Genomic DNA, 23,990 nt, shown 5'->3' with positions numbered 1-23,990 from the left:
ATTCAGAATCAAGTGACAAAACATTCTGAAAAGAACACCAAATATTACGAACTATACAGCTGTGCAGTCCCAAATCCTAGTGTGACTCTAATTTCTAGACTAGCTAAACCATGACTTTAATAAGCAAACTCCAAAATGATTCTGGACTCCATTTCTATAATCATGAAATGGGAAGAATGGCTGCCCCATATCTGGCTGACAGAAATATTTATGAGGGTAGGCTTACGAATAAAATCCCTTAAGGTAAGTAGTTCTGTTTTAAGACAGAACTGAGATTAGATAGTGCTACAAATTGAGTGGCTGTATTGTTAGGTATCGATTCAAGCTTAGGGCTCTTTCTGTCTCTCAATTAAGAAAGCATCCCTTACTAATTTATACTACACAGGGGAAGGGCTGCAAGGACCATGAGGTGGCTAGGGAACAGATCTAAAGTGGGATGGGGATGCCAGACTCACTGGTACAGTGGCAGAAGACAAGTGCCTCCTCACTGATTGGAAGGAGTGAGCTCACAGGCCTAGCCCCAGAAAATTTGCTGGTTTTCTACTTTTCTTGCACTTTTACCCAGAAAAGACATTCTCAGTATTTATGTTTTGCTACTGGTGAAGGATCTCCCTTCCTCTTTTCTTGGTGAACAGATACCTGCCCTAGATGCAGTGAATTTTATATATAGTAGTAAAGTATAAAGAACATCATCAGGCAGGAGGAGGGGAGGCAGGCTTAATTTTAAAGCTTCTCAGACAATAACATGGTCCTGAAATTTAAGACTACAGAATAAAAATTCTTTGTGACTTACAGAGGTATGTTCTCTTTGATTAAGTAGATAGTAAAAGGCCGGGCGCGGTTCCTCACGCCTGTAATCCCAGCACTTTGGGAGGCCAAGGCGGGCGGATCACGAGGTCAGGAGATCGAGACCATCCTGGCTAACACGGTGAAACCCTATCTCTACTAAAAATACAAAAAAATAGCATGGCGTGGTGGTGGGCGCCTGTAGTCCCAGCTACTTGGGAGGCTGAAGCAGGAGAATGGTGTGAACCCGGGAGGCAGAGCTTGCAGTGAGCTGAGATCGCGCCACTGCACTCCAGCCTGGGCGACAGCAAGACTCCGTCTCAAAAAAAAAAAAAAAAAAAAAAGTAGATGGCAAAAAATGAAAAACAAAAATTCTCTCAGAGAATTTAGAAGCACTCAGAAGAATTTAAACAAGTTTTGCATTAACCAAAGCACAAACTGCAGTGCTTCTTACAGCTTCTGTAAGAAGCTACTACTTGTGAACCTGTGTTAACTGCCTTGGACTTAACTATGCTACATACGTCCAGACCACCTTGAATTTGATTCTTACCTTTAACCTAACTTGCCTTTAAATTTACTTTTTTATTTTTTAGGCTACATTTTATGAACTTCTACTTCGGTCTATTCTTAAATTATAAAATAACCTGATACAACTTTTGAACGATTAAGTATTCTAAAGCAAAAAGTAGCTAGTTCCCACATTGTTACCGATCAGCAAAAAGATAACGATTAACTACGTTTAGTTCAATGGAGTTTTTTGTTTTGTTTTTTAAAAATAAAGACATTCTCTATGAAGAAAACAGTGAGTTAATTTTTGCACAAGTAACAAGTACCTTATCTCATTCACCCATCTTTAAGAAATAGTTCACAGACCTGCACCAGTCCATGCACCACTCTCTGAGTGTCACTGCTCCGAAGCAACATTCCCCAATCGCAAACTATAATTTCTTATTGCCTTAGACTTTAGGTGATAGGTATGTTCCTCCAAGGTAACCAAATTCTCCAACACAGCCCTAAGAAATGGAGCATTCCTTAATCTCTTCCCTGGTTTACTTACAGAACCCAAGTGTCTACAGTTGCAAAAACTACTTAAGGGCGGGTGAAGGCTTAGAATATCAGTTCTCCAGACACTACCATTCAGGGGTCTTTCCACTGGGTCATGATGCCTGCCAATGTGAGACTGAGCTGCAGCGAACAAAAATAAAGAACCACAAACTATAAATAGTATTTTCTTATTTCTAAAAACAATTGCCAAGTGATATGGTTAAAGTACAGAGTTAAAAAATGTTACAGCTTAAGTATGTTTGAGCTTTAAGTTGGAGTTTTGCTCCCTTAAACTTACGCTTAATAAATTTTCTGCAGAGAATGTACATGCATGAGAAAAAAATTAAAACAAAATGCACTTCATGATTCTTTTTGCCCATTTACCCCAAAATACAAGAGGTCAATATGGGGAGGGTACCTGTTGAAGAGAGGAAAGGTGACAATACAAAAGCGTAAGTATCTGTCGGAGTGGAGTGAACGAAGAAGAAAGAAATGAAAACCCTCTTCTCTACAGCAAATATAACAACCCACCAGCCACCAGCTAGAGCTGTCAGGCTGTCTAAAGCAAGGTACTATTAAAATGACTTCAATATGAGGAATTGTTTCAAAGATGCATGAATCTCCCAAAAAAAAAAAAAATACAAAACAAAAACAAAAATAAAGATGCATGAGTCTGGATGGAGCTTAAGCAAAGAGAGGTTGTGCAGATAATAAGATAATACACTATCAATCTTAACATACTAAATGTGAGATCTCATTCAAGCAGCACACAGACTTCCATGAACTATATAAACTATACCATGGAGATACAATGTAGAAATGGAAGACATTTTGGAGATGTTTTGGCTCCTTGCTACTCAAAATGTGGTCAGTGGACCAGCAGTATCAGTATCACCTGATCTTTTTGTTAGAAATGGAGAGTATCATGCACCAACCCAGACCTACAGAAACAGAATCTGATTTCAGTGATTTGTATGCACACTGAATTTTGAGCAGCACTGCTCTAGTTCGCTGGTCCTCAACCTTGCTGTACATCAAAATCACCTCTGTAGCTTTTAGAAAAATACTGATGCCTAAGGCCCAGATCAGGGGCCTGGGAACCAACATGTTATAAAAAGTAAAAATCCAGTCCTAGACCCTTGTTTTATGGATGAGGAACTGAGACTCAGAAAAGTTAAATAATTTACCAATGTCACAGGAAGTTACTGGCTGAATTAGGACTAGATTTTTAAAAATATTTAGGATCGTATTGCCTATAAGGAGTTGAAGAAACTGTAAAGTTACCAATAAGTCAATAATAATTTCAAAGATCTGAGGTTTCATTGTATCATTAATTTTTTGTGGTATGTATTTTATGTATCACCCTTTGAACCTTGACTAGAAAAGTATTTTTTCATGAGGGTGACATGATCTCCATCAGACACAGCATATATGATGGCGACACAGGGATGCCTCTGCCTGGTCAGCAGTTAAGGCACAACTGTAGGAACATGAGTGAGTTTCTTTCTTTTGCTTTCTAAAATTCACTGAATATTGTTTAATTTTCTTTAATATTATGTTTTTAGCAAAAATACAAAGCACTTCAAAACCATCTTTTAAAGGCCTCAATCTAACTTAGACTGAAAAGTCCATGAACAAGGACAATCACTGTGTTCTGACTGTTTAGAGTTTCCAAGAGTGTAGAACTGATAATTAGCACACCAAGAAAGAAACTTTTGCCACAAGTGCTGACCCTTTTGCTTGCTGATGATTATGTCATTAGATTCAAATTGCCTATAAATTAGTACTAGATACATGGGTGTGTGGTAGGAGGTGTGGGTGGAATGAAGGAAATTAAAAGCTGCGGTCAGACTTGAAAAAAACATCCCATAAAGCAACGTATGTTTCTGACAGTTGAAACAGACTGTATGACAGACAGCAAAACCACATTTCGGTTTTCGTTTTTTTTTGGAATGGATCTGTGGCTTTATGCCACCAAGCAATATTTTGGTTTACCAAAAATGTACTCTATGGCCTTTTTAATTTCATCTTAACTTTCCTTACTATCACTGCTGTTCTCATTCAACCAAGGCAGCTTAAGACAAGTGTCTAAAAGGGGTAAAGGTTGAAAATACAGAATATGCCTCACATTAGGGAGAAAAAAGAAGAAAATTAACCACACACAAATAATTCATATTGACTAAAGCATCTATTGTAATTTCAGTGTTTAGCTCATCAGGCACATAATGAACAATGGGAATAATTATTTCTTTTGAAACACAGTAGTTGCCCAAGACAATTATTGACTCAGCCTTATGTCTACATGAAATTTCTCAACTTAAAAAGGATACACAATCACTGATATCCAGAGTTGTTGGCCAAGTCATACAAGAAATAAAAAATGGAAGAAAAGAATGACTGCAACAAAGAGTTTCAATGATAGACGAATAATTTTGAGTATTCTGTACCTACTTCTAATGTTAAAAATCCTTTACAGATGAAAAAGTTAAAAATCAATTGAATTTACAAATTCCACTATGTCTATATAAAGGTAATGGCAGTAACCGAGCAAAATGACAGAAACTATCTCTGGCTGGGCACAGTGGCTCACCCCTGTGATCCCAGCACTTTGCACTTTGGAAGGATGAGGTGGGCGTGTGGCTTGAGCTCAGAAGTTTGACATTAGCCTGGGCAACAAGGCGAAACACAGTCTGTACCAAAAAATACAAAAATTGCCGGGTGTGGTGATGAGCACCTTTAGTCCCAGCTATTCAGGAGGCTGAGGTGGGAGGATCACTCGAGCCCAGGAGGCTGAGGCTGCAGTGAGCCATGATCACGCCACTGCACTCCAGCCTGGGCATCAGAGTGAGACCCTGCCTCCAAAAAAAAAAAAAAAGAAGAAGAAAGAAGAAAGAAGAAGAAGGAAGAAGGAAGAAGAAAGAAGAAGAAGAAGAAGAAGAAGAAGAAGAAGAAGAAGAAGAAGAAGAAGAAGAAGAAAAGAAGAAAGAAGAAGAAGAAGAAGGAAGAAGGAAGAAGAAAGAAGAAAGAAGAAAGAAGAAGAAGAAAGAAGAAGAAAGAAGAAAGAAGAAGAAGAAACTCTCTTCTACACTCCTACAAACGTCAAATAGTTCCTAAAACACATGCCCACAAAAGGCTGCCTGGCAAAGTCCACTGTGGCATACAGAAGATGTGGAAAGAATCCTTGAGGTTCTTGGAAGGATTATAAATTTGGCAGGAGAGAAGAAAGTAAGGTGATGAACGAAAGCAAAAGAAGCAACAAACTCATTCATTCCCTCCTCCTCTTCCTTCTTTCACTCCCTCCTTCCTAGGTACCACACCTGGCAGCATTATCAACACCAAGTTCTCCCCTTCTAAAGTATCTTTTTCTATCAATGAACGGTACCATGACTCTGTCCCTCTGCAGACATCAATGTCTTAGGGCCTTTCCTCCTATGCATTTCCATACTCCTCATCCAATGAAATGTCAAGTCATAGGGATTCCTCCTTTCCAGTTCTACTTCCCTAGTTCAGACTTCACCTCCTCCACCCTGTCCCTCTCCAGTCACGCCCCTCTCCACTCAAATCGTTTCAACAACATTCACTGACATTTGTTCTCAGGCCTCATGCTAGCTGCTGAACAAATTAGCAAAACAGATATGGTCCCTTGACCAACTACTGATTAATCTCCCCTTTGCTTTCTTTTTATAGCCCAAGCACTACCACCAGCATTCAAGGCCTTCTATAATGCATCCCAAACCTATCTTCCCAATTATTCTCTCCTCTACCACTCAATAAAGCTGGAAACACTAAACACAGCCTGAATATGCACAGCAGTTTCCAGTCTCTGTGGCTTCCACTTGGAATCCTACCCTTTCCTTTCAACCTGCCTAAGTGCTCCCCATCCTCTGAGGTCTCACTAAACTGTGCCCACCTCCTCTGTAACAGCATCCTTAATCACTCAAGGAGCCAGAAAGACCCCCTTCTCTTCCACCTATGTCACAACTGTGTATCCACTGCACTGCTTTATATTTTTTACAGTGGTCCAAATGAAGTAAAAAGACTAGATTCTCCATGGAGGCAAGCCTCCTACCTTTCCTAACTGCTAGCCCTCAAAGCAACCTGCACATAGTATGAGGTTAATTAACATTAGCTGGATGAAAGAATAAGAGCCTTTGCATTCCCTCTGAGGTGACCAGGACTACTGGCTCTTAACCAAGTAACCCTCCCAATGAAAGAATAAAACAATCTCATGAAGATTAAGTTACTTTTTTCATGTTTAAGTATTTAGGTTATAATCTTCTTAACCTTTATAATAAATCCAGTTTCAGGTATTTCAATTTGAGAAGCTAAATATTTCAGTTTAGAAAGTTAATTTGCACGGTGAGCCTCAAACAGAAAGAAAGTGGCAAAAAAGCATGATTCAAAATGTAAAATCAAGTATCTTAAGAAAGTGGGATTTGTAAATCTAATCTAGGAAGAAGGCATAAATACCACCTCACAAGTGTGCATCCTAAACTGATGCAAAATAACCTAAAAATTATTGCTTAGATTATAAGAAAACCCTCCTATCAGCTCTGCTTACAACTAAAGCAGGTCTTTACTATGAGCCTCCTAGGCTAGCCATATGGAGCCTTTGGAAATGAGCTCCCATATTACAAAAGGAAGGTTTTTGTACATAATGTACTTTGCCTGCCGCAGACTCTCCTAAATCTGACACCTCTGAAATATAAGGAGAAAACTTACAAGCAGCCTCTCCTAAATCTGACACCTCTGAAATGTAAAGAGAAAACTTACAAGCAAGTAGGGGTGCCAAAGTTTACCTCCCCATGCCCAGAACCTAGAGAAGAGTGGAAGCTTAAGAAGCACACATTGGAATTTTGGGGACACAATTTCTTCATTAAGAAGCCCAAACAAGTGTTTTGTCTTCCCCTAGCTCACCCAAAAAATGTTCAAGCAAACAAGCAGCTACAGAACTGCTATTGTTTTTTCACTAGCCACTTTAGGTTGACTGTATTTTGGGGGGGTTAACCAAGGTAGACAGAGGTAAAACCACATTTCCAAACAGTTCTCTGTCCCCCACAAAATCAAAAGCCTTTAAAACAGCCACCCACATTCATAGCGCAGCATAGTGAAATTTGTTGGGGGAAAAGAAGTCCAAGTAAAACAGGTTCACTGATCAGCGCCCACACATTCAAAAATAAAAACGAACCCATATTGTGGACTCAGGTTACTTACAAAACTCAAGGTTCCATTTTGTGTATTACAGTGTGATCAGGACATGACAAAGACAAATATAATGTACTTTGCCCTAAAGAGAAAGAGCAGAAGGGCTACTTTGCAATAAGATCTGCCCTAATGCCTCAGTTGGGTAGAATCAGGCCAGAAACGTCACGTTGAATTCTCAGGCAGTCAGCCCGGTCTATCATATACATCTTGGTACCACCCAGACTGGTGTCTCAGGAGAATGGTTAAAATGACTGAGAATGCCCAGCATGGACAAAGGAAGGCTAATAAAGGGCAACTTTTCTGAAAAACCTAGACAAGGAGTAAGACTAATTCTAGTGACTTCGATGGGGGACAGGACTAATGGGCCTCACATAAAGAAATTTCTGCCAATCCAATACCTCCACTGAAAATGTCTTCTGCCTTGCGCAGTAGTAGCACCACAAAGATCTGGATGTTTTCAGTGGAAATCAAGCTGATTTCCAGTGAGAAGCTGAACTTAAGTGTGAAAAGTCCCTCCCACCGAGAAGGTTTATCATGGTCCCTTCTTTAGGAAAAGGAAGATTACAAAGGATCATGTATATCTCTATTCAGAACTTAACTACCACCAACCCCACTCTGCTTATCATCATGGGAAAGGGAGGAAAAAACCTGAAAAGGTTAAGTACGTTTAAAGGATTCTCTCAAATTGACTTAACTAGAGAAGCCAGACAATGCTCATACTTGGCCTTTCTCTACTCAAAGAGGTCATTATGCCCCAAACCTATAACTCTCCAGGCCATAAAAAGGCAACAGAACTTAATAGTATTTTCTTCTCTCTGGAGCAGAGTTTCTGAGTGTTGGCACTACTGAGATTCTAGGCCAGCTAAGTCTTTGTTGTAGAGGGCTGTCCTGTACATGCAGATGTTCAGCAGCATCCCAGACTCTACCCACTAGATGCCAGTAGCACCTCCAAGTTGTGACAACCCCAAATATCATCACATTGCCAGACATCCTCTGAGGAAAGGAACTGCTCCAGTTTGCAACCACTGCTCTAGCATAGTACCTCCCTAATTCTTTTGTTTGGGTTCCAGTTTCCTCATTGAACCAGTAAGGGCTATGGATTCTGCCCCCACAAAAAAGGTACACAATTATGCATATAAATTCCAGAACTATATAGAACCTTTCAAACCCAGCCAAGAACCTCCATCTCTCCTCCACCCCAGGCAGGCACTCAAAAGTTTACAGTTCCCTGAACATTCCCATGTGACACGTGGTTATAAAAGAAGGTGCCATGCCTGTTTTAGAAATCTCACAGTCAGAGGTACAAAAATATCTAGAGGCCTGTGGTTATCCAGCCAGGGACAAACAGTAGAATCTGTGATAAAAGATGAACCAATGAATGAGTCCACTAATCTAGTGTGTTAATTTGCAAAACAAAAATAAAACAAAATACCCAAATGATACCAGCTATTATTTTTAACATTTAAGCTCACTGTGTACAGAACACAGAAGCAAACGATTTGTTTTTTCATTTAGAAAAAAAGGATAGGCCGGGCGCGGTGGCTCACACCTGTAATCCCAGCATTTTGGGAGGCCGAGGTGGGCAGGATCACGAGGCCAAGAGATCAAGCCCATCCTGGCCAACATGGTGAAAACCTGTCTCTACTAAAAATACAAAAAAGTTAGCTGGGAGTGGTGGTGTGGGCCTGTAATCCCAGCTACTCAGGAGGCTCAGGCAGGAGAATCACTTGAACCCAGGAGGCGGAGATCACGAGCCGAGATCGCGCCACCGCACTCCAGCCTGGCAACAGGGCGAGACTCTATCTCAAAACACACACACACACACACACGCAAGGATAAACAAACAAAGAAGTTTACCCATAGTCACTTATGAGACATTTATTGCCAGTGGTTCAAAACCAGAATGTAGGTTCTCAAGCCAGAATGCCTGGCCTTGACACCCCTACTCTGTAACCTACCAGCTATATATAACCCTGGGCAAATTTCTCAGCTTCTCTTTACCTTAGTTTCCTCATACACAATAAGGATAATCAGATCCCTTCCTCAAAAGATTACAAATTAAACAAATTAATACATCTGAAGCATTTAGTGCTTTACCTGGTATCCAGTGGGCACTCGATAAATTTTAACTGCTCTTATTATCACTAACACTTGCCCAAGATATACATATGAAAAATCTGTTAACTATATGTACTTACTGATGTGCTCTTAGCCTATAGAAGGACCAGGAAGATGCAGCTACAACTGCAAAAAAAGCAACACAGCAGATGGTTCTAGGTTGTGAAACACTGGCAATATTAGGATTGTTTTAGCTGTCCACACAATAGCCTAACATTGCTCAAAGTGAGATTCTACAAAAATACAAACACAAAAACAAAAAAAAACCTGGCTGTATTTCCTCTTATAAAAATTATCTTAAAACTTAACTTACTAAAATGGCATGCCTATAGTACCAAGCAATGAAAGTAGGGATGAATTTTATTTTTAAGCTGGTCATTTAAACATCATATGATGTTAAGAGTTGAAAGATATCTTAGAAATAAATCATCTGGCAAAGTATGAATCCAATTCTAAATTTTAAAAATGCCAATCAGCAGCTCAAGGACCTGTAGCAGACTGAGATAAGAACTGCCACTCTCTGATTGCCTATCTAGGCCTTTTTTACTCATCATAAAGCCAGGCCCTCCCTAAGCACTCAGAAACGAAGACAGCTTATATAAAGGTGGCTGATACTCAGAATATGTGATGCTACATGAAATGCAATAAAATGAAAAAATTAAACCACTCCTTTAGCTGTTCCATCATTCATTCATTCATTTCTTCTACTATATTCCAGGCATTGTTTTAGGTGCTAGTGGTACCAGCAGTGAACAAAACATATTCTTCTGTAAACAAAAATATAGTCAGAATGAATAAGGTATAGTGTTTGATAGCATAACAGAGTGACTACAGTCAACAATAATTTATTGTACATTTAAAAGTAACTAAAAGAGTATAACTAGAAAGTTTCTAACCCACACAAAAAAAGGGAAATGCTTGAGTTGATGGGTAGTCCATTTACCCGAATGTGATTATTATATGCTGTATGCCAGTATCAAAATAGTTCATTTACCCCATAAATACATACACCTACTATGTACTCTTAAAAATTAAAAATAAAAAAATTTTTTTAAACCAAAACCACATTCTTCCTTTTTGGAACTACACTTTAATGAAGGAACCTGATCTCTACTGTGTCTTTGATTTATAAACTCCAAAAGGCCAAGATTAAACATTTCTCCCTTCTTCTACTTATGATTAAGTCATTTATTTACAATGAATTTATCTTCCCTAAGGAAAGGATCCCTGATGGGACAAAGCAAGAAAGTCCTGAGGATTTGAGATGTCAAGCTCACTGTAAGTCACAGTTTACAGACACGCTTTACCTCAAGCTAGAGAAATTGACACCTACCTCAGACTCTGGAAGAGTAACCCCCGGAGCTAATTACACAACAGGTAATAAACTGCTACATAGCCCCTTTGCACATCTTTGGAAGAAAATTATTGGATCACTTTATAATTCATACAATTTCAGAAGTCACACAATTTTCTTTTCTTTCTTTTTTTTTTTTTGTGACAGAGTCTTGCTCTGACGTCAGGCTGGAGTGCAGTGGCGCGATCTCGGCTCACCGCAACTTCTGACTCCCTGGTTCAAGTGATTCTCCTGCCTCAGCCCCCCGAGTAGCTGGGATTACAGTCATGCGCCACCACGCCCAGTTAATTTTTAGTAGAGACAGCGTTTCACCATGTTGGCCAGGACAGTCTCGATCTCCTGACCTCATGATCCACCCACCTCAGCCTCCCAAAGTGCTGGGATTACAGGTGTAAGCCACGTGCCCAGCCTAAGTTTTCTAATATATGCCAAAGGAAAAGTACAAAAACTAATCACTTTAAAGACATACTGATATATTTTATGTTATATATACTTTTATATTACATGTTTTATGAAAATTGCTCTACTTCTGTGTCAACATTACTTTAGCCTGAACGCTGGCCATAAGAGAATCAGTGAATTGTAAACCACCTACTAATTAAGTGAAGAACTTTGTCATCTAACATCTGCGTCTCACTGTGTTCATCCACAGGACGGGGGGAATGCTTTATTATTGGGGTTTACATGGAAAAAAAAGGATGAGAAAGTACCTTATAAAAAATAAAGTATTAATAGTAGATAAATATACATTTCTACTCCTAGGCACATTGGGTAACTTTGGATTTTAAAAATTCTGAAAATAAGTGCTAAAAGAGACTTTCTAAGACTGAAAAAAAAAAAATTCAATTTCTGTTCACTGGGTCACAGCAACAAACCAAACTGAAATGGTCATTTTAACCAAAAGAGCTAAAAGAGATCTGGGCGTTCACTTACACCCTAAGTTAAAGATGAGAAAAGCATGGCCCTTAAAGGTACGGTACTCAGCAATATCACAAAGCTGGTGACTAGCAAGGCCAGAACTAGAATCTGAGGCTCCGGAATCAGTCAAGCATTTGGGGGAAGGTAGTAAGTATGCTGATGGTGGAGTATTCCAAACATATCAACTGGAATAAGGCAGAAATATCTATCATACCAGCGTTCTGACCTTGAGTCAAACCCAAGATCTGTTTTACCGGCTAGCTGATTTCAAGCAAGCTATTTAAGCTCTCTGTGTCTCAGCCCCAACATACGTAAAATGGAAATAATACTACTACTATAATCTCATAAGATTGTTGTAAGAATAAGTGAAATATTATCGACACGATAAGCAATCTAAAATTGCTTACTGTTATGATTACTATTCTTTCAACAACGTTATACTATCTCTACTAATAAAAAAAATTAAGACATTTTCAAAATTCCTTGTCCCTTGAAAAGAACTAAAAGCTTGCATTTTTTACTGATTTGCAGGGAAGTTAGCTAAACACACAATATAGTCAAGATCGATATTGCTCCACATTCATTCAAACCACAGGTACACAGACCTATTAATAGTAAAAGAATTATTCAGATAAACACTGACTAGTGATACAGTGACGTTCAAACTGAATTTTAAATTCTGTTTGGAATGATTCATGTTTTCATCTTTAAAAAGGCAGACTCAACATACTAAAATACATATATTCTACTTTAGCTATACTAACTTGTTCCTCAAAGGCACAGCAAGTTCGGTTGCTTTTGCTTCCTCTTTCCAAGTGTCACTTTTCCACAAACTAGTAGACAACACAGACCTAAGTATGCCTGAGATTCAGTATTTGTTATCTATCTTGCAACCTAATATACCCTTAAAAATATTAAATCACACATATTCTTGGCTAGCTCTAACTGCTATTCTCTCATTCACCAAATATTTTATTGCGCACCAGCATCTACTATGCGATAGGCACAGGGCTCAACACCGGGTACACAGCAGTAAACAATAAAAGCTCCTGTTTTCATGGAGCTTACAATCTAGCATGAGAGAGAGACAGGAAATAAACAGGTAAGTATCTAACACAGTGTGTTTGCATGGTACAGTTCAGGAATGCCAGATAGCCAGTTTTATGAAGCACTTTTCTAAAAGTGGACCTTGGCTTTATATTTCAATATTGCTGATCCTAGACTCCCTTTGGGCAGGGCAGAGGCAATGAGAGGGTAGAGGGGAGGGGAGGGAGGAGCTGTCCTCAAACACAAACACAGATCAGATCTCTCACTAGAGATGACGGTGTAACACTCTCGGACTGCCAGTAGCATCACTATGCTCCTCATGTTGCAGAAAGCCAAACACATCATAGAAACAAGCATGTTATTTGCTGTTTGGAAACAGCATGGTCAGCGAAGGGAGCCCTGGAAGGGAAGTCAAGAAACCTACTATTTCCTCTTCTGCCAGTGACTCTCACTATGCAACCTCAGGCGCATTCGCTGACCTGCGTGAACTCTGGTATCTCCACCCCCGTGCTGATCCTCCCTGACTGTGACACTGGGCTAGTCTCTTAAGCCCTTAAGCCTCAGTGTCATCTATTAAAGGAGGCCAGTAGAATGACACTGCTTGGCAAACTGTTGGGTACTCCACTGACAGAAGCTATTTAAATAAATACATGGATCCAAGCTTGCTACCTGCTTCACAGAACATAAGGAACATTAAAGAGAACATATAAAATGCCTTAAGCTCTCTGTAAAGAAAGGGTGTTACAGAGTACTAGTGCTTATAATTTCTACTATGACTATTCTTTCCAGTTATATTTTCTTGCAGTTTCAAATTCAATAACCAAAATCATCCACAGACCTTCAGAAACAGAATACATAGTTCGAAAATAAGGACAGAACCCGAATTACAATAATAATAATAATGAGTCAAATAAGCCTGCTAAGAAATCAAAAAGCCAATATCCCCCCTCCTCCTTCCACAACCTCTCACTTTGCCTACGTTGCTGCAAGCAACAGGGCCCTGCAGAGGTCCCAAGCACACCACAGCCAGCCCAGGTTGGGGATAGAGTATTGTCTTGCACCGGGAGAGAAGTTATCCTTTCATTCCGTGAAACGCATAAGCTGCCTCCACCATACAATTCTTGAAATGTGTGTGGGCAAATCCTCAAAAGAGATGACAGTGCGATCCACTCACCAGAGGACAGATAAGGGGTATCCCGGAGTATTTCTCTTCTGCTTATTTGATGAACCAGCTAAGAAAATCCACACCCTGCCCATGTGTCACCCCTGGATGGAATAAGGGTTACACGTGCAGCTCTCCAGGGATAAGTTTTGGGTCAATGATATAGAAATAGCAACAGCCTGGCATAAATGCTGGGTAAGTTCCAATGAAAAGAGAGAGGGTATATAGATTTGTGGTGATGAATGCCAGCTAAATCCCTCTCCATAGATAGAAAACAACTCCCACTGAGAGCTATTACTAAGGCAAAGACAAAACAGCTCTAACTCTTGCTTCTGACTAAAACTTCTGAGGCCCTTCCTCTTTAGAGTAATAATTTCATAAACTGTTCGCAGTATACTTACTTTGAACAAGTCCTAAGCCTTGCAAACTGTCATTATCAGTGTAAATACTCCATTGCCCATGCGTAAATGTGCTGCCCCCCTGCTTCTCTCCAACAGCCCAGCTTACAAAACTGGTAATAACTTAGCTAGTATAGGACCACTGAATCTACCACCATTGCTGGAACGCTGGAGTCGTTTTAAGAGGGTGTGTAGAGGGATCAAGAAAGTGCCTTCTAGAACTCACATCCCTGTCCCTCTTTTCTCTAGCCACCAAATACATTATTGCTGTCCAGAAGTGGTAAACCAAACCATCGAATCACATCAAAGGCAAAAAAAAAAAAAAAAAAGCCACATTAAAAACAAACACAAATAACTTATAAATGCATTTTTTAAACATTTAATTCCCAACTGGTTTCCTCTACCTATCTTATAACACAAGAAAAAAAAGAAGAAATAAAAAAGATGTATTCTAGGAAAGCAAAGATTAAATGAAGAATGTGAAGAACAATGGGCTGGTGCCTGTACTGTCTCCTTCACCAGTGCTGCAACAGCACCTAGAGATGTAGCTCATTAGTCCGGTCCATCATTCCTACACAGCTCAAAGTGATATATACCTAGATACAAAGAACTTTGCCCATCAAAATAATAAATACAAATAAATAATATCCAGCAGGGATTAAGGGGCAGTGAAAAGGAACTATCCTTTTGTTTGAATGCTGCAAAGAAATTCTTTTAACAGTAAAAGCAAAACATCTGCCTTCATTTAAAACTGAGTTGTGTGATTTCCTCCATCTACGAACCTCTTTCTAAACTACAAAGAGGCTACAAAACATCACATTTTCCCCTCCCAGCTTCCCCCTTCAAAAGCCCACAAGATGGTGATTAACAAACAGCCCCTTGTCCGTAGGCACTCACATAAGCCACAGGAAAAGATAAAAGTTAAAGAGAAGAACAAGTTTGTAAACAAATGAGAAATAGGTTGCCTAGGGAGGAAGCAAATTCCATCTTGATAAGCAAGCAGCTTTCCTAGCCCATATGTGGGAGATTCCGAGTGAAAGCAACCTCACCCTCTCACCCACTGAAAGCAGTCTGGAAGCAGAGGGCAGGCTGAGCCATCCATGGACTCTAGGCAGTTGCAGAGAATCCCCCAACTCAAGAGGTTCTGCGTATGAGCCTAAAGTTCAGGGACTCTCTATTTCAGGAATGAACTGGGGCCTGAATCTCTAACCCATAGCAAACCCATCTCCCAGGAGATATCCTCCCACGTAAATTTATTTGAAGTCCTGAATCCACCAAGTATTAGCTGTATCACCTTGTGCAGAGCTGACCCTGTTTAATCAACTTTTGATTGGATATAATCCCTGTCTTAGGATCATTATGAGAACTAACGATAAGAATTTTGGCAGTGTGCCCAGACCAGTGGTAAGCGCAAGCCAGATATATAATAAATGTTTACTTCTATTGAAAGGAAATTCCAATTTCACTCAAGAATCACTGCCTTACGTGAAAAATCCAGATATCCTCCTATGGTATCTCTAGAAAGACAAAAGAATCCATCATGGGAGAAGGAAAAAGGGAACTCCCCACAGTATTCGGAAAACACGCACCCTAAAACATACACACACTATAACAGGTTAAATTTCATCCTCCAGATCTGCTTCCCGTGCAGGTGCTGTAATAAGTAAAAGGACAGGTCACTGGGTCCTGCCCAAGGTGCTTCCACTTACTTATCAACTGCCCTAATACTAGACCTTCTGAAGGGTTTTGGGAAAAAATCTAATTTAAAACCTACACTCATTTAGATTTACTAAACAGGAGTAAATGAAGTTGGCCTCCTATTTTAAAATGCCCAAATGAGAGGTAAAGGGGAAAAAACACCACGAATACCCTTCACTCCGTTAACATTAATTGTGGAATATTATCAGCGTGTAAATAATCTTAAATTAGAAAAGGTGGCTTTAAACCTTAATGAAAACCAAAAACACAAGAACCCTTCCCACCCCCACACACATAGTCTTATAATTGTATCTGAAGTTTATGCAGACATCAAAATTTCACTTGTCATCTTTAAGATTTTATAATCTAGTAGTATCTACCCACTATTCAGGCCCTCTAGATTGTTATTTCCTAATATTTATGAAGCAAGATAAAGTTCTGTCAGCAAAATCTTCATTTATTAGTTACTTTCAGCTAGAACACCCCATCTTCCATGATAGTTCACTCTCATTATTATACAAGAGTTCAATTATACCTATCTCTGAAAAAAAAAAAAAAAAGGCACTGGGTAAGAATATAACAGACACATTTGTGCCTCCATACTAAAACACCTACTCCTCCATCTACTCTTCTAAATCTAAGAGTACACAATAAGACAGAAGATGTGCAAAAAACTGGCAAGGTTGAAAAAAAAAGTTATCATAAGGGAAATGTGGTCTAAAATGAACTTTCAACAAACTCCATAGCAAGCAGTGTCCCCAAATAAATTTACTGCACCCTAGATTCAAGTACACTCAAGGCTAGAATGTCATGCCAGTCATATATTACTTCAATCTCAATAAATCTCTTCTTACTCTCCAAATCCTAGCTGCTTTCTAAAATAGTTCACTAAAAAACACCAACCTAATTAACAACAGCTTCCTCTGCAACAGTGGCCTTGATTTCACTTATTTACACATTAACTGCATCCTGCTTTTGGCCAATCCAGTCTATTCTCTGTACCATGCCGAGCCTTTTATCTGCCCTGGACAGCATTTTCTCCAGCAGATGAAGTAGATGCCGATTGATTTGCTGTCGAGCATGGTAAATTAATAGCAACAAATTGCTGAGGGCCCGTCTCGCTGCTCCACCATGCTTCGGCAGTTTTGCTTTATTTGCTCCATGATGGGCAGCAGTCGGCCTCTTCAAGTCAATTTCTTCTTAACAACCTGCAATACTTTTCAATGGTGAAAATAGAGCTGTTCCTTGTAAGTCAGAAATCAATATCTTATTGCCCTTAGAAAATGCTAAACAAGCAGTATTGGCAATCCACTTGGTACTAGAGGGTATCAGATATAATGCAAATCCATACTGCTTCCCTCCTTGTAGTTATTACAGTTTGCTAAAAGGTTCCTAATGTCATTTATCATCATTTACCATCGACCAAAGAGGCTATGATTATGATATCCTATCAGTTGGCAAGGCCCTTTCATTTCTATTCAATTAATATTTTAGCAGCACTCAAATGGTTGTGGCCCAAGTCTCGTAATAAAATTTACATGGCTTTAAGTGAAACAGGAGTTTTCTTGCTTTGATTAAATATACATATATATATACACACACACACACACACACATATAAAAATACACACATAAAACATACATAAATGCGCAGTACTTACTTTCAGATTCTATGTGTTTTAGATTTCTAAAATTTCCTGATGATTACTAAAATTCAAATGAAGAGGCTTTCACATTGTAGAATACTAACTATAAGGAAGTCATAGATGTTCTCATGCTCCCCTTTTCAAAAGATGGTATGTTCATCTCCATTTATAGTTCCTATAGGTTGAATTCACATACCTACTGTTCCTAATCTATATCCAATACTCACTTTTTAGAAGGGTAACCACTGCTGTCAGAGTCCATCAGTGAGGACTTCTTTAATGACAGCATTACAGGTGAAAGATGGGAACAAGCAGCATTTAGTAACGCTATCAACTCCAGGCATCACCCCACTGTGCCATTTAGAAGCCACCAACTCATTTAGAAGCCACACTGTATTTACAAAGAAGAACAATCAGCAAACAAACTTAACAACTAAGCCCTGGGTCAGCTGTCTCATACAAAACAAAAAACAAAAACCATACACTTAGGGAAATCCTTAGGGAATAAGGGCCTATGTTCTTTCATTTCTAAAAATTCCATTTTGAAGACGTCACACTAAAACATGTGCCATTTCTAACCATGTCCTATTTGTCATCTTCACTTTTATGCTAGAACTTGAGACAATGGCACAGCATTAATTCCCATTATAGCCTAGAATACTTCATCCTGTTTTTTTTTTGCTTCATCTGCTTAGCTCTATCAATCCTAAAGATTACCAGAAATTTAGATTCATATTTTATGTTCCAATTCCATGTCATGTCACCAAGTTCCCCTTTAAAAAAAAAAAAAAATCCACTAATTCTACCAGACTAATGCTATTTACTCAGTTACCAAAATTTAAATTAATTATGTTCTCAAACATAATTGTTAAAAATTGGCAACATTATGCAGGCTTAATTAAGATTAAATCCAATTTACTAAATGTACTTTAATTGGTACTAATTACATTAGCTTTCATTTCAGAATGACAAATTCCCCATAGGTTTCATTTTATAGTTCTCTATCAGAATCAACACAGGGGGACTGATGATGAGCACCACATAGAAAGGGTAGGAGGGAGAACACCGACCTCCACCCTGTTTGTCTTTGCTTCATACTTTTATCTTTTTATCAGTTTGCTAAGTCACAGAGCCATGACTGCATCACAACCACCATTTTCTGTTCCAATGAAAAATTTCTCTAAAAATAAATATTCTGTGGCTAGCAGCAGCCAAGAAGAACAGGAACGTTAACCAAAAAATACACAAAGGTTTCAAATATCAGGGCCACCAATTACTAGGGTACTTCCAAGGGCTCCCGGGACTCCTACTGTTGAACCCTTCGAGACACAAATCTAATAAGTGAATAAACCTAACCCGATCTTGAGAACTAGGCCCAATTATGCCGCAGGGCAACTTCCCTGCATTATTGCTGCTTTCCATTACAAGGGTATCCAGCGAGTACATCTGGAAGAGAGGCTAAGAGGAACTAAGGCTGCCTGCCTAGGAAAACAAATAAAGACAGATATGCCTCTATGCTTAAGGGGCAGAAAGAAAGAAAATATAATAAGTAGGTGGTTTGCAGGGCTGTCTGTATTTCATAATGTGATAAACTGCCCTCAGGATTCTTGATATGATTGAATTTAAAAGGAAACGAAAAAAAGGGAAAATGTACTGCTCTCAATTTTAAATGGATGGCATTTGAGGCTAGCTGGACAAGAAGATGACAGAATTATAGCAGTATAAAATGTGTAAAATTAAGGGATTTCACATACCCCCTCGAAAAAGAAATACATACAGCCAAATACAAGCTATGTGCCTCTTAGAAATGTAGACGGTACAAGGAGACCTGGAAACTAAGTGGTTAGGGTAAACAAGATACAGAAGGAGAAATAAAGGGACTAAATTAATCATCTGGTCCAATCTTTAAAAAGACACTAATTAATTTTGGGGAGTGGGGTGCAGACAAAAAAAGAGACATACACAAGATCCAGACCTCAAAGGAGATGTAATGGGATAATTAACAAACAATATCTCTCATGTAATTTATTCCTGTAAGGTAGAACTAAGAGAAGTCCATCCACAAGATTGAACAGATTTTGTTTAAGCAGAAGATATTTACATTACTAATCTAAACAGAAATGACAAAGATGCCAAAATAAGAATTTAATTTCAACAGGCCATTCAAACTATACTATAATGCTAATATTGACATAACCAAATAGCATACAAAGTAAAACAGTATCTGAAATTAAAAGTCCTCAATGTAAGCAACATCTCATTTTTTTCCAACTTTTTGTTTTCAAATACTATTCATCAGATTGCCTTTATTGTCTAACAGCCATCTTTTAAAGATCTACTATCTGGGATGTTCTGAGCATGTAGAAAATAACTATACCCAAAAAGGAATCCATAAATAGTGAAGGCCTAATAGTATGTGCTCATTTCATATTTTCTCAACTTAGAAAGTAATGACATCCACCTTGACCATAAATAGGAAATGAAAAGCAGTAAGTTTTCCCTTGTCTTTTTCCCAGCAGGCAAACACATACACACCTATTCTGAAATGGCTGATGAGACCTGAAGTGCTTCCACTAGGAGATCACTAAAAATAAATGCTTCCTAGAGGAATTACTATCGCCAAACAATATTTATATATATATATATGTATGTATATATATTTGTGTGTGTATATATATAGATAGATAGATATACCCACTATTATTCTTCTGTCTAGGAAATTTAAGCCAAACCATTTTATTCAGTCTCCTGCACAAAAAGAAGACTGTTTGAGTCGTATCTCTCAGTGCTTTCTGACTAATCATTTTTTTTTTTTTGCTACTGAACTAATTGCTAGATTTCAAGACCCAATGTTGAACCTTATCACATCCTCCTATCAGGCTCATTTACTCTGTACAAATTTTGGAAGTAACGGTTATAGTTCTTGGTAAGACCCAACTAAGTAGCCTCAGGGGACCAGTACAAGGATTTTACATCAATCTCTTTTGTAGCTCCACAGATTTCATTTTCATCCTCCCAGCTCACCCTCTATCCATTCTTTCACATCAAGCCAACGAAGGCGCCACACAATTTAATTTTACTGTTTAATATTTTCCAAGAAAAGCTCTTTCACAAGACAAGTTTGCAATGCCCAAAATACATAAAGCAACTCTTTCAGAAGAATAACAAGAGGATTTTAAAATTTAGCATCCTGCTTTTGAAAGTGTACAGAGTTTAATATGTATTCAGACTTTTTAAAATAACATTTTTTAATTATAAAAATTAGGATAATATGAAAGAAAGATGGGGAGCCGCACATGAAAAAACAACATTTTCTTCACTACCCAGACTTTTAAATACAGGTAGCCACAACGGCTTGCAGAATAAAACTGCAAAACATACAATTTTCTTTTCATAGTGTACCAGTATTACTGTCATTTAAAATGGTTATAAAGAAATAACTTACCTGCTTGTGCATTTCTATATTCAACCCATAGGACATTTCATAATACTGTCAAAGAAGGAAAAGCAATTAAATGCATGACTTTCATCAAACAATCTCCCTAGTTTGTTCAAAATGCCCCAAGTAAATCTGAAACAAACATAAAAGCCTCACCTAAACCAGTATCTTCATATAACTTATGCCAATAAATCAAGAGCCCATCACTATCTTTAACCACCTTAAGACACAAATTCTAAGAGAAAACACACAAAACTTAGAAAAATTAAATTCAAACACAGCATTCTTAACATCTCCAGTTTCTTTATACATCCCAAGCAGATGCATCAAAAAAGTCTGATGAAAATTTGGTATCCTACGGACTCTTAATTCCTAAGCACAGCAGGCAAGTTAACAGCAAAGAATGTCTTATACAAACGCTGATGTTTTGAAAGGAAGGTTGGAAAAGGTGATGCTACTTAGAGTTTGATTTCTGATTTGTTAGTGTACTGCTCATATTCACACATTCAAAGCAAAAAAGCTAGATAGAAAAATAAATGAGTGGGTTATTCTGGAGCTTTCTTGGACAATCATAAAAATATGCTTCATAATACTTCTGTAAAAGCAGATCTGGTTTTTGAATGTGTAGTATAACTGGCATAGAAATTCTGGCAGAACACATCAGTTATACAGGAGACTACAACATTCCTCAAACCAATATAACACTACAGAAATTGAAAACATACAAATATTAATGTAATAGTAACATAAAGAGAAAAAAATTTGAAAAATGGTCTGCTGTCTTTCCTTATCCATCACTCCTTTTCAGAGAAATAAAACATTATTTTTTAATAATGTCCTTAATAATAAGACATTTATAATGTTAACAGCATACAGAAAAACTGGCAAAAATTGTTTGGAGCAAGAGCAATAAAACAACAAAGAAAGCCACTAACACAAAAACATTTTTGCTTGTGACAAAACAAACAAGGTTTTGTTTTTATTTTTTTTCGATCTGTAAAAACAAAGCACAGAAAATTATACCCCATGTGGCTGAACTTTCTGAAAATTCCAATCAAAGCCAGTTGTCAAAGGCAAGTTATAACAGCCTAGAATTACAGGTTGCTAATAGACATATTCCCACAACTTCAACTGCACTGGCAGGGTGACTGTGATCTATCTTGCAGCCCCCAGCAATTTAAACGTATTCTTGTTTTTGGTATTCCAAACTAATAGGCACTTTGAATCTGTGACATGGTTTTCTTACCATGACATAATGCCGCTGCATCTCTGTCTTCTCACTGGCGAGTTTCTCACATTCCAGCTTCAGACTGTTCAAGACATAAGATACTCTAAGTACAATGATCTTAACTTACATCCTTCAACTCTTAAACGCATATTCTAAATCTCACCTACAAACACCTAAATCAACAATCTTAAATAAATACCCCCATCATTATGGAAAGGGAAGGGGAAAGGGGTGATTGGAACCAGTCTGGACTTGCCCCTTCAATAAGGATCATATATGTGGTTTTTTGTTTTTGGGATTTTTTTTTTAATTAAGTTTTAAGGAAACAAATCCTCTAATCAGTTTAATTCAGGAACTTCCTCCAGAATTGAATATTCACTTAATAAAACAAACACGAAAATAAACTTCAATAATGACTGCACATACAAGCACAAATAAGTCCTCCAAAACGTCACAAGGGAATTTCTTTAATGTTCTACAAAGAGATTAATGAAAATATGAATCAAGCATGTCTTATGAATGATATCTTGTTTTTTTCCCTCCAAAACACACAGACAAGTTGAATACCACCACCCAGGGGCAAAGTGTCAATCGGATTCAGTGGTTTGTTTTGGTTCTTGCATTTATGAAATAAGAATTAGGCATCATTAAAAAGCCAGCTAAAGAAAAATGTCTCAAAGGCACCCTAAGTCTAAAAATCGTCTATAAGATGAAAACAATTTTTTTTTTTTAGCATAAAAGTAATGAAATCGCTCACTCCGACTTCCCTGGGCTCTCAGCTCTTCAGTGGAATGGCAGAAAAAAGTGAGAAGGAATCAAGTCCGGAGTAATAAAGAACCAAGGATGTCAAAAGGCCCCAGAATCTTCCCAACCTTTCATTCTCCCGGCCCCAATAAATCAATATGGAAAGTTTGGCCTCAGCGTTTTCCAAGTCTCCCCAGTTTCGATTGTTCTGCCTTCTTTTTATTTACGGTAGAAGAAATGTTTAATTTATTTACACCTGCCTAAGGAAGGAGGCCTTGATTTGCCCTTTCTGCCCACCGAGAAAAAAAAAAATACCTTTGTGACGCCCCCACAAAAAAGGAGGAGGGTAAGTGTTTGTGTGTATTTGTCGGGGAGACAAGAGCTAAGCAAACAGAAGGATCAGCTAAAGTCAATATCGTTACCTGTGGTATTGAGCCTGTAAAAACTGAAACTCTTCCTTAATCCGATCACAGGATTCGGAAATTGTAAATTTAAAGGGTTGAGCAGGCTGATGCGGTGCCTGAAGAACAACAATAAAATATTTAATTAGCCCACATCACAGGCGAAACAGGGAGACGGAGAAAACATACCATGCGGCGTTAGCGGGGGGTGAGGGTCATCGCGCACGCAGGCAAAAAGAGAGATTAAAACTCTCCTCCCGCAACCCTCCTCGCGCCCAACAGCCCAGGCAGAGGCTGGTTTCGAGGTGGTCCTGGGGCCCCGCATACTCCCGCCCGCAGGCCCCCGCGCCCCGGACCCCGAGGGTTCGAGTCCCGTCTCCCCTCCCCGGCCAAAGACAGGCACCCAGGGACCCGCGCGCCGCGCCCACTCCCTCCTCACCCGGAATCGAAACTGGCCCGTCGGGGGGACCCGCGCCATGGCGTCGGGCTGCGGTCAGGCCGGGGGAGGGAGGCGGCCGCCACCCTCTCGGCTCGTTCGTTCGCCCGCTCGCCCCGGGGGCCCGCGGCGCGAGGGGCCGGCGCCCCGCACTTCCAAACCGCAGCCAGCCCAGCAGCGCTGCTGCCGAGGGCGCCCTCCCCGCCCGGGCGCGGAGTCGCGCCTCCTTCATCGCTCGCCACCCCCCCTCGAGGAGTCGCGGCGCGGGGACCGCAAACGGCTCGGCGCGGCTTCCAGGGGCTTCAAAGACAACAATAAGAAAATGGCTACAACTCAATTGCCTCTCCGCACCCCCTCCGAGGGCCAC

The 23,990-nt window shown here is 39.2% G+C and overlaps 1 protein-coding gene across 27 annotated transcripts in view; it reads right to left on the bottom strand.

Annotated features, from left to right (window-relative positions):
• Window positions 1-23,990, bottom strand: part of TLE4 (TLE family member 4, transcriptional corepressor) — a 154,207-nt gene that overhangs the window by 129,148 nt on the left and 1,069 nt on the right. For 21 of the 27 annotated variants that reach the window (XM_024345703.3, XM_009456763.4, XM_009456769.5 and 18 more), the window contains exons 2-4: window positions 23,209-23,306; window positions 22,061-22,124; window positions 20,821-20,865 (exon numbers count right to left, since the gene is read on the bottom strand). In XM_024345703.3, the coding sequence (XP_024201471.1) occupies window positions 20,821-20,865; window positions 22,061-22,124; window positions 23,209-23,306 (207 nt within the window). Of the gene's footprint in view, window positions 1-20,820; window positions 20,866-22,060; window positions 22,125-23,208; window positions 23,307-23,626; window positions 23,818-23,990 lie in introns of those variants that run through there. The other 6 variants (XM_024345692.3, XM_024345693.3, XM_024345698.3 and 3 more) reach the window with 2 other exon arrangements.

Source organism: Pan troglodytes, chromosome 11 (genome assembly GCF_028858775.2).
Source record: "Pan troglodytes isolate AG18354 chromosome 11, NHGRI_mPanTro3-v2.0_pri, whole genome shotgun sequence".
In the NCBI taxonomy this organism is placed as follows: domain Eukaryota; kingdom Metazoa; phylum Chordata; class Mammalia; order Primates; family Hominidae; genus Pan; species Pan troglodytes.
The sequence above is the reverse complement of the archived record's forward strand: the minus strand, read 5'-3'. Positions and strand labels throughout refer to the sequence as shown.